This window comes from Halichoerus grypus, chromosome 5 (assembly GCF_964656455.1).
Source record: "Halichoerus grypus chromosome 5, mHalGry1.hap1.1, whole genome shotgun sequence".
Classification (NCBI taxonomy): Eukaryota; Metazoa; Chordata; class Mammalia; order Carnivora; family Phocidae; genus Halichoerus; species Halichoerus grypus.
Window position 1 is genome coordinate 81753835 of NC_135716.1, and position 12366 is coordinate 81766200.

The window sequence follows — 12366 nt, forward strand, 5'->3', positions numbered from 1 at the left end:
GGTGAAATCTAAAAAAAATAAAAACAAAACAAAAAACAAAAAATACCCAAATTCACAGCGAGAGATCAGATTTGTGGTTACCAGAGGTGGAAGCGAGTGAGCACACACGTGTGCACACATGCATGTGCATGCATATGCATGTGTGTGTGTGTGTGTGTGTGTGTGTGAGGGGAATTGGATGAAGATTATCAAAAGGTATAAACTTCCAGTTATAAGATATATAAGTACTAGGGATGTAACCTACAAAAGTGACTACAGCTAATGCTAAAACAGTAAATCCTAATAGTTCTCATCATAAGAAAAAAATATTGTTTTTCTTTTTTATTTATTTTTTTAAAGATTTTATTTCTTTATTTGACAGAGAGAGACACAGTGAGAGAGGGAACACAAGCAGGGGGAGTGGGAGAGGGAGAAGCAGGTTTCCCGGCTGAGCAGGGAGCCTGATGCGGGTCTCGATCCCAGGACCCTGGGATCTGACCTGAGCCTAAGGCAGACGCTTAACGACTCAGCCACCCAGGCGCCCCTCCTTTATTTTTTTTATATCTATATAAGATGATAGATGTTAACTGAACTTATTGTAGAGTAATTTTATGATATTTGTATGGCAAATATTTATGCTGTATACCTTAAACTTATACATTGCTTTTCTCAATGAAACTGGGGAAAAAATAGAAACAGGAAAAAACTGGGCTCTTCAAAATCTCAGTTAAACAAAATATAATTTTTCTGGCAAAAATTACTAAAGAACAAAACCTCTAATGTTTCATAAGTAGTTAGCCATCTTCCTTTGATAATCTGTCCTAGAACATAGAGGCTGTAGGTACCCATTATAAATCTGAAGCTGTATTCCATGGCCTGTCTAGTGTGTAGTGCCCACTCTCACTCCCTCACAAATCCTTTACTATGCCAACCTGCACCTATATTCTTTCTTTGCTTATCATCTACCCACTGAAATAGAAGTTCTATATGTGCAATGACCAGATCTTGCTTATTCATGGTGCACAGTGTCTGGTACACAGTAGTCCCTCAATAAGCACTTGTTCAATTAATAAATAAACAATTACCTGTCTAGCTCCTTATTTGTGACCCTCTCCTGCAAACATCCATTTCCACCACGAGATTCTAAGCACCAGTAAAGCAGGAGTATGGGAAAAGAACATGGATTTCAGATAACTAAAACCAAAACAGAAATATAGGCACAGGGGCACCTGGGTGGCTCATCTGTCGGTTAAGCATCTGCCTTCAGCTCAGGTTATGATCCCAGGGTCCTAGGATCGAACCCTGCATGGGGCTCCCTATTCTGCGGAAAGCCTGCTTCTCCTTCTCCCTCTGCCTTCCACTCCCCCTGCTTGTGCTTTCTCTGTCAAATAAATAAATAAAATCTTAAAAAAAAAAAAAAAGAAAGAAACGAAATACAGGCATAAAAAATTTTCCTCTGCATAAATGATGTACATGACAATTTTATAGAAAAAGACACTAAATATTACTTAGTTGTTTACCTTCTACAATACAACTTAAAGGAGAATCAATGTTTTCAATTAGCTAATTGAAGCGACCTTAAACATCCAAAAAAGCTCCGCAAAACAAAAAACCCCACCCCACATTGTTTGTTTAACAATAGGCAGTGACAAACAGGATTTAAAAGAGTAGTGGTCCTGTCTCCCATTCCCAAATCAGCTTTCTTCATTTAACAAACAATTTTTGATTCTATGGACTAACAATAGAACATTCTGGGTACTTTTATAATCTGGAAGGCATAGTGCAGTTCTGAAGGGTTCTGGAGATGATTGGTGACATGAAGAAGTGTGTAGGCACTGCCTCACTCAGTGCTTGGCGGGAAGGAGCATTCAGTGGGAGCCATCACTTATATTATCTGCATCAATCTGAACTCCAGTCTCACCTATTTGCATCATCTCTGAAAAACTTTCAAGTCTGGTATCCAGAAATCCAGGAAGAAATAACAAATGGCAATTTTCCCCCTAAATTCAGAGACTGTTCTCTGGAGGAGAAAAGAACAACAAATAAAAACAAAAACCCCATAAAAAAATAACAAAACCTTTGAAGGGGACATGTGTAATAAAATGTGACATTGGAAAAACAATAAGGAAGTGAATATAATTTTGTAAAAATCATGGTGGGAAAATTAAGGAAATAATTATTCTCAATGCAAAGAGACTAGGAAATTAAAATAATAAGAGAAAAGAGAAAATAAGAACTCCTGAAATCTGAACATATTTACTTTAAACAGATACACTAATAGTGCACAGCTAACTAATAGAGTATGGCAGTTGAATAACTCTGTGAATTTTAAGGAGACTCAGTACCTTGTCCAGGTGAACCAGCATGGGCATTCTACCAACTAACTGGGGAGAGGTTCCTGAGGGGCTGGCTAGTGGTGTAAGTGGAAAGCAAGGTTTCCCTGGTGGCAGTATCAAGATGCTGTTGAGCAGTGTGGGAGAAAGGCACTACAGAAGTTATAATGTTTTGTGGCCTACACTTCACAAAATTTCAGCTGACCGTGACCCAGTGGCAAAAAATAATAATAATAATAATAAAAATGCTAATACAAAAGCTATTAAATACTAATACCAATATGAATAACTAAATTCATTCTTTGCTCTTATAATACTAATACTAATGTAAGCTCAAGACAACATATTTATTATGTTTGAAACACATACACATGCACAGAAAACCTACATCATTTTTACCTTCTCAAGCATATCAAAGGGTGTTCCAAAGTGAGAACTCACACACACATGCTTAGTGACCACTCTCAACATATTTGATAGCCACAAGTTGAGGAAAAAGAAAATTCAGAGAGAATTCTGCTTTGGACACCAGTAAATGCTACTGCACTTCACTGATTTTACTTGTTTTCTCCAACCCCACCCCACAATCTTTCTCAAATTTAGAGTGAAGTTTTCAGAACAAAAATCTCATAGTGAAAAATAATTTATCTGAAGAACTTTTTTTTTTTTCCACTTACCTTTTTTCCCCCCTACTCTCTTCCTAAGCAATACAAGGAGTTCACAGGTTTTGTCCATCCAAGAATATCCTTAACTATTTCTGGTTTAAAAAACTTAGATATCAAACATTGTGAATGTATTTGTCACGCTCTTACTAAACACAGGTTGAACAAGGGATCGGGGCATAGACTTTGCTACACTCATATCTCCAGAACTCAGTCATGCCACAGGCATATATTCTCAGTGCCTGCCTGGATCTGCCTCCCAACAACCTAGGTAGAACAAGATGGGCTATGATCAGAAGCTACTGACAGTCTGATGCAAATCCGGCTCTGCTACCTGCTGGCCAGACACACGGGGCTGTGCCTGTCCACATTCTCTTCATCTTTAAATAGTATCAGAAGACCTAACTGGAAGGGTTATTGTTAGGATTAAATGGATTAACAAGCACTTGAAATGCTTTGGATATCACATAATAAAAACTGGCCATCACAAAGCAGTGTTGGAAAACTGTTTCCTCTCAAAAAGGAAGAAGAAAAATAGAATGGTTCCTGAAGAGAAATCTAGGAAATATTTTTCTTCTGCTCTATAATCATCCATTCCCTATTCCACAGCCACATTTCAAAATGCATTTCTAAGGCATCACTTGGAAGGTGGGCGAGGGGTGGGGATGGGCAAAATAGACAAAGGGGAGTATGAAGTCCAGTTATAAAATAAGTAAGTCATGGAAATGAAAAGTACAGCACAGGGAATATAGTTAGTATAGTTAACAAAATAATGTAATAATATTATATGGTGACAGACGGCAACTACACTTATGGTGAGCACTAAGTAATGTATAGAATTACCAAATCATTAGGTTGTACACCTGAAACTAATATAACATATCTTAATTACACTTCAATAAATTTTAAGAAAATTCAATCATGGCCTCCAGGCCTTGAGTGGTCAGGCCTCTGGCCCCCTCTTCTCCGCCTGTCAACTCACACATCCATCTACATTAGCATTTATGTGCAGCACACACACTTCTCTGTCTTTAAATGGCCAACCTCAGTCCCTCCTTAATGATCACAAAAAAAAAAAAAAGAAAAAAGAAAAACAGCCAAGGAAATAGGCACACATTTAAAATTTATTCAAGTCTGAAGAACCTTGAGATATGTCTTTTATACTGAAATGTACTCAAAGGTAGAAACAGGGAAAACAAAACTGATTATTAAATGGTATAAGTGGGAGTTATAAAATAGCCCAGAAAAGTAAGCTATACATGAGGGAAGCAAAGAAAAATTAAAATCCACAAAGCAAAGGTGTTAAGGAAATTTTTATGTTATGTTAGAAATATTCAGTGAAATATTTGATATTAACATGCAACGTCTTATAAAACTAGACATGCAGGGGCACTTGGGTGGCTCAGTTGTTAAGCGGCTGCCTTTGGCTCAGGTCATGATCCTAGGGTCCTGGGATCGAGCCCCACATCAGGCTCCCTGCTCGCTGGGAAGCCTGCTTCTCCCTCTCCCACTCCCCCTGCTTGTGTTCCTTCTCTCGCTGTGTCTCTCTCTGTCAAATAAATAAATAAAATCTTAAAAAAACAAAAAACAAAAAACTAGACATGCACTTACTATAACACCTGGTAATTTCTCCCCTGATCATTTATATCAGAAAAAGAAAAACCTATGTTCACTCAAAAAGTTGTACACTAATGTTCATAGCACCTTTATTTGTAATAGCCCAAATATGGAAATGATCAAAATGTCCCTCAGCATGTGCACAGTTAAACGAACTGGTACATTCATATCATGGACTACTACTCACCAATAAGAGGAAGTTGACTATTGATATACATACAAACTTGGATAAATCTTGAAGGAATTATGCTGAGTGAAAAAAAGCCAATCCCGAAAGGTTACACACCATATTATTCCATTTGTATAACATTTTTGAGATGACAAAACTATGGAAATGGTGAGATTAGCAGTTGTGAGGTGTTAGAGAGGAGGGTAGGAAAGAGGTGGCTGTGGCTGTAAAAGGGTAGCATGAGGAATACTTGTGGTGATGGAAGCATGAGGAATTCTTGTGGTGATGGACTGTTCTGTATCCAGACTGTGGTGATGGGCATCTTAGTCTATACATGATAAAATTACATAAAACACACACACAAACTCACAAGTATATGTAAAACTGGTAAAATCTGAATAAGGTCAGTGAATTGTATCCTGGTTTCATATCCTGGTTGTGCTATCATAATATAGTTAGGAAAGATGTCATTGTTGGAGGAAAGCAGGCGAAGGGCACAGAAAATCATTCTGTATTGTTTCTTACAACTGCATGAGTTACATGTCAATCTACAGCTATCTCAAAATAAAAAGCTTTCAAAAAAGGCAGAAAGATGTGTTGGAGACAATCACTCAAACGTTTCAAATCAATAAGGAAGTGCACACCCCTCCGCATTATGGATTAATTAGATAATACTCTTCAAATGGGAACAAATGTAAGAAGAAAGGCCTCAAGTAAATAATTACAATCGACACATTAATTTTGTAAACCATTACTTCTCATGTCTGAAAGAGATAAAGATAGACTGAGTGAGATATGCTATACTTAATATCTAACCAAAAGCCAAGATGTGGTTCATAAAAGTACTACTAATTCCTAGATTTCTCAGTAAACCCATTAGAAGAAGGGAAAGCCAAGCCCGATGTATTCACCTGTTCAGTCAAAATTAACCTAGGATGAACAATCCACTTCCGTCTGTGAGAAATAAAATGGAACTCTGACTGCAGTACCTTGTAAACCCAAAGGTACATCCAAACCCTAAGGAAGAGGAGGAGAAGCTGATTTTGCAGAATAATGCCGTGTCTCTTTCTTTTCCCCATCTATTGAGTGCTGACTCTGCCCTGCAGCTGTATGTGCTCCCATGAAGTATCAGATTTATTGTTAGCACAAGCTCAACAGTTGAGGTACTACTATTACACTCACTTATGATAGGGAAATTAAGAGGCTCAGAGAGTTTAGATTAATAATATAGATATCTTAATAAATCCATCATTAAATCTCAGCTATTTACTAAATTTTCATTCTTGGGATTGGGGTTAGAAGGAACTACCTCTATTTAATATTAATACATTTTTCTTTTATTTACTCAGTTACTATAAATATGTAGAAATAAGAAATGTAAACTGAAAGAAAAAGCTTCTGCCAGGCCATAAAGTAAACAAAATAGTGAAATTTTCTTCCTAATCCATGTTTATAATAAGTTGTATCAAAAGGAATGAGAAAAATGGCACGACGTATTACAAGACACCAAGAAGAGGATCTAATAGACCTGAAAAATAAGAAATTCATCTAAAAGAAAGGAAAAATAAAATCCAAATCTCAGTCGGTAGAGAACATGACTCTTGATCTCAGGGTTATCAGTTTGAGCCTCAGGTTGTGCATGGAACCTACTTAAAAAACAAAACAAAGTAAAACCATTGGAGATGGGCACATTCATATACCAAAGTAATGGATTCATTTTTGACTCTGTGTTTTTGTTTCATTTTGCCTTTGTCCTTTATTCATGGTATAATTGATATACCCTCTATCCCCAAATTATAAGGGACATTCCAAATAAACTATTTGGTGCTTCTGAGCCAAATAAAAGGTCATATTTTTCCCCTTCATTTCAGGCACATAGTCACACTTGTTTGACTTGATATTTTCCTATTCCATCTTCCAGAAGATAACTGTCTCTAGTCTGTGCTTGACAATTTGGTCAATTCACTGTAATGAGAAACCTGGACAACAATGTAGAATGACTTCTAGTGTATATTAACATGAATAATTAAGAAGACAGTCTGCCACCTCCCTATCAAAATCATAAGATTTTAGGGTATCCTACACAAGATTCATGATTTATAACCTTCAAATTTATGTCCTAGACTCCTTAAAATAGTGCTGTCTCAAGAATGTGATATGGTCCTTCACACTGAAAGACTACTTTTTCCCCAAACAAAATCACATTTTATCAGTATTTCTAATTTTGCTGGTTCCTTAATCACTTGCCTTCTTAAATCCTTTCTCCAGCCCAAACAGATCATCTAATGAAGGCCCACACGGATTGGTGAATAAGAACATGGACTACAGAGTAACCTCAAACCTGGGCTTACTCATCTATACCATATATTCATTCGATCTACAGCTTTTTTCTTTTTTTAATTTATTTATTTGAGATAGGGGGAGAGAGAGAGAGAGAGAAAGAGAGGGAGAACGAGCAGGGGGAGCAGCAGAGGGAGAGGGAGAAGCAGCCTCCCCGCTGAGTAGGAAGTCCAATGTGGGGCTCGATCCCAGGACTCTGGGATCATGACCTGAGTGGAAGGCAGGTGCTTAATCAACTGAGCCACCCAGGTGCCCTGACCTACAGCTTTTTCATCTGGAAAATAAGGAAAGCAAATTGAATCTTAGAGCATTATTTTGCATACTAAATGATTTAATATATAGTAAGCCCTCAGCATTATACCTACCATACAGTAAACCTTCAAATGTGATACAACAATGACAAGGACAATGTTGAAGGAGGAAAGAAGAAGCTATTTTTCTCCAATTATTTCTTAGGAATTTATGGTCCAAATTAAAGTTTGACCAATTCTTCCTCTCATCTTGATGATATTTACAATATTGCAAGGCTATAGAGTCAACAAAATTCAGGAGAGATACCATACTGGACACATAAAGTCCAATCTGGGGTGTTTGTTTATTCCTTAATGTAATATCAAGAGCAAATTGGTAGAGGAGTGAAAAAATTATTTTTATGAGGCAAAAAGTGATCCCACTGAAAGAGCATGACACTGGCAGTCAGGTGGCTAGGGTTCTAGCCCTGTTTCTTCCGTTAATCTGAAAAATCAGAGCAAGTCATTTCCCTCTTCTAGGCCACATACTCTCTCCATCCCCCAAAAAGGAGCTGATACTATAAGATTTTTAAGAACCCTCAAGAATTAACATTCTACCTTTTTGTTAGGGAAAGGAAAAAAGGCTGTGGCATGAACACTAATGTAGCATATAGATGGCACTTCCAATGTTCGGCCTTTTAAGTGTACAGTGGCCAGACTCCAAGGAAAAGCTAAGTATCCCAGTTACTCTGTTTGCCATCCTCTTCTTGTCCTCCGTTCTTCCCATCTTGTTTTTACCATTTTGTGGCTTATGACCCCATCCCAACCTCTCAATATAAAGCTAGTCTATATCACTAAGAAATAAAAGTTGCCGTACTGAAATTTAATAACTTAAATATTTATATCCACTCAAAAAGAAATCCAAGCTTACTATTCTCTTATATGATTACTTCAAAGGAAGGGAGGCAAAAGCAGAACAGGAACAAAGAGAAATAGATGGCAAAGCCTTGTTTTTCTGGTTCAAGCAGAACAAAAGAAATTTTAAATGCATAGAATCCCAAACTAAATTGAAAATGACACAAAGCTAAACAGAACTAGTTAGGGGCGCCTGGGTGGCTCAGTTGGTTAAGCAACTGCCTTCGGCCTAGGTCATGATCCCAGGGTCCTGGGATCGAGCCCCACATCGGGCTCCCTGCTCAGCGGGGAACTTGCTTCTCCCTCTCCCTCTGACTACAGCTCTGCCTACTTGTGCTCTCTCTCTCTCTCTCTCTCTCTGTGTGTCAAATAAATAAATAAATAAAAAAAATCTTAAAAAAAAAAAATTAAAAAAAAAAAAATAAAATAAAATAAAAAATAAATAAATAAAAAATAAACAGAACTAGTTAGAGGTGGAGGTGAATAGATTATAGGAGAAAGTGATCTCTCCAAGTCAAGTACATTCATATTTGAGAGGTTAAGTATGTATATATAAGTATTTATAAATAGGAGAACATGAAAGATCACTAAAATGAGATAATATATTATTAAACCATAAATGGTACTTGCTAATTTTTATTAAATAAGTCTTAATAGAAAAAGATCACAAGTTAATCATAGGGCTAGTATAGTGCTATTTATTATATTCTACTTCAACACTGATTAGTTCCAGGATGGATACATGTCTCAGCAGATCAATGAAAATCACTTCAGAATTTCTGGTAAAATACTGAAAAAGAAAGCCTTCTTTTTATTGGACTTGTAGCTGTGAGTTACCACATGGAAAAGACCTAACAACCTTTTCAGACCAATATACCTGAAGCATGAAATCTTCTCCCTGTGGCTTTCAATTATAAGTACTATTAAATTCTTTTTTGTGCTTAAGCCAGAGTATTACTGACTTCCCTGAGTAATACAACTTGTCAACCTTTATATATGCTTGGCTTTCTGACTAATCAAATGAGTTGTAAAGATGATTATTTAATATAATCCTTGTTTTAAAAAAATGATAAGATACAAAGTAATAAATGTAACAACAGGCTGATCCATAGCACCGTGTAACAAAAAAAGTATTCTTGGGTCATCCTGATATGTATTATAATACTCTAATACAAGAATGTGAAAGAGAAAAGACAGTTGCTAAAAGATAGCTGGAAAGGATTTTATTTTATTTTATTTTATTTTATATTTTATTTTATTTTATTTTTTTATTTTATTTTATTTTTTATTTTATATTTTATTTTATTTTATTTTATTATTTTATTTTATTTTATATTTTATTTTTTATTTTTTATTTTATTTTATTTATTTTTTATTTTATTTTATTTTTATTTTATTTTATTAAGATTTATATATTTGAGAGAGAGACAAACAAATGAGTGGAGAAGAGGGAGAGATTATCCAAGCAGACTCCTGCTGAGCATGGAGTCCTATGTGGGACTTGATCTCATGACCCATAAGATCAGGACCTGAGACAAAACCAAGAGTCAGGCACTTAACTGACTGAGCCACCCAGGCACCCCTATTTTATTTTTAAGATTTAAAAATTTTAAGTAATCTCTACACCTAACCTGGGGCTCAAACTCACAACTCTGAGATCAAGAGTCAGATGCTCCATCAACTGAGACACCCAGGTGCCAGCTGAGAAGTATTTTAAAGATAATAAATGAGATCAGACTTAAAAAAAGTCTTCCAGAGAAATGTGCAAGAGTTGACAACATACTAGTTCAGTATTCTACCTAGCACTCTTGTTCTATTTTGCATTCTAACATTTGCCAAAATAACCTGTGAGCCATTCCAAGGATCCCCCTGGAGAGAAAACTATTAATAGATTTGGAATAGACACCATGTTCACCCACTTCTTCCCCACCTCCTGATGGAGAGACCACTCAGGAAGAAACCATGAAAAAGAACACAGTCTCACAGGAAAGGAAGCTTTTCTAGGTATATGAAGTATTTTTAAGATCAAACAGTTTGTTAAGAAACAAGAGTTTCCAGTCACTTGCTTGTAGTAGCAACTTACAAACTACATCTTGCAACTCATTAGAACGAACCTACATCAATTTAGTGAGACTAGGATTATGGTAAAAATAAAAGAGAATGAAGAGTATATCAAACCTAGTAAGGTTAGTGCTGTTTATAAAATGTTTGTCTCAGGGGTGTGAGTGTGTGTGTGTGTGTGTGTGTGTGTGTGTGTGTGCATGTAAGTCATGTGTGCGCTGGGAGAAGACATAAGATGTATTTCTTACTAGGGGTCGCAGTCACAAAAGTCTGAAAGCTACTGGCTTTCAGATACAGCAAAAGATACAACAAAAGAAAGGCCTAATACAGAACCCTCCAAGTAAGATCAATAATAAGTCTTCTATTGAACTGTGAGAAGTTCTATGGGGAGGGATCAGTAGACCTTGTAAGAACGGACTCATCTTTCAGAAAAATTTCTGAGACCTAAAGGACACCTGGAGAAAAAGAAAACGTCATGAAAATAGTAATGATCAAATTTATATATCTTAATGTAAAATACTTTCAATTGGCACATTCTTTACCCACAGTCTCAGATGTCAGTGCAGGCCTTACCTGAAAGTGTCTTTTGGTAAGAAACACACTGATGTCTCCACAAAGAAATGGCAGATCTCTCTCGATTCTGCAGGCCATTTAGTCTTTCTGCTAGCCCGCCTCTGTTTAATGAATTATAATGTATTAAGTTAGTTAAAAGAAACGTTTCAAAATAGTTGGAACATTTATATTTTATACTCTCCAACCAGAGACAAATAGATTAAACATACAAATCCTAACTTATTTGGCATTACATCGTCTTCCTAGAGGCCCAATCCTCCTAGATCAGTAATTTTTTAAAGATTTCTTAGAAGCTCAGTTTCTGGATTCTTAGAAATACAAGCTACTTTCAGATCAATTTGACTTCCTTTCTATTCTTTCCTAGTTTATTTATCCCATAAACATATACGGATCACTTCTTTCCTGTTCTACCTAGCAAAGTGCTAGATGCCAGGAATGCAAAGAAGGCAATGAGCCATGCCATGGGGGAGCCTCACAATCTGACAAAACATATAAATTAAAGTGTGGTCAGAATTGTAGTCAAGAATAAAACCTGCAAATTGCTGATAGGCAATACATTAAATAAGAAAATTTGGGTATGGGCTTATTATTTGGACCACAGAGACAATTGAGTATTAATCACAAGCACACAGCAAGGATACCAACATTATAAAAATAAAAAAAACTTCCATGTATGGCAAGAAGATGATTCATAAAAATGGACATACTTCATAAAAACCCTTCCCCATCAATGAATAATATATATATTATACCATTATATATTACTACACTAATATATCAATTATATTATTATAATATTTATATATTATATATAATATACATTATATATTATAATTACATATTGTTATATAATTACATTGTTATATATTATATGATATAATAAATAAGTATATTTTATATTAACATAATACAATGCTTATATTAACATATATTAAATCATATATAATATGTATATTCATTTATATGTATATTATAAATACATATGAACATATATAAATATTTTTGATTCAGTAAACTACCTAGGGTCAGAGAAGTCAGCAGCTCCTAACACATCTGTGCTCTCAAGAAAAGTCAGGTTCAGTTGTTAACCACCATATGACCACATGCTACATAATTTATCAATATATTATCTCATACAATTATGTACCAGCTCACTGATCGTTTCAGTACACAGATAACGTACTGAAGATAGATAAAAGAGATCATTTTATTCTAATAATATACCTTTATAAAGAAAGAACAAATATCAATAATTACCAAATAGATGATAAAAACCAGAGCTTAGAGAGAGGTTAAGGAAATTCTCCAATATTACATAACTAGCCAGATGATGAAATAAGTTGTTGAAACCAGAAAAGACTTATCATAGTGCCCAGCATTTAAACCTTCAAGAAATAGTCATTGGTGTTACTGATTTTGTTATGATTTTTACTTGCACCTTATGCTCTTTCCACTGAAATGACTGAAAGGTCTTATTTTTATACATA

At 35.5% G+C, this 12366-nt stretch overlaps 1 protein-coding gene across 7 annotated transcripts in view; it reads right to left on the reverse strand.

Annotated features, from left to right (window-relative positions):
• The window catches only part of SPIDR (scaffold protein involved in DNA repair), a 602461-nt gene that overhangs the window by 307461 nt on the left and 282634 nt on the right, over nt 1-12366 (reverse strand). For 6 of the 7 annotated variants that reach the window (XM_078072412.1, XM_078072415.1, XM_078072413.1 and 3 more), the window contains one exon: nt 10880-10980. The exons of the other annotated variant lie outside the window; for it this stretch is intronic. In XM_078072412.1, coding sequence (XP_077928538.1) covers nt 10880-10980 — 101 coding nt within the window. The remainder of the gene's footprint in view (nt 1-10879; nt 10981-12366) is intronic. 7 annotated transcript variants of the gene reach the window in all.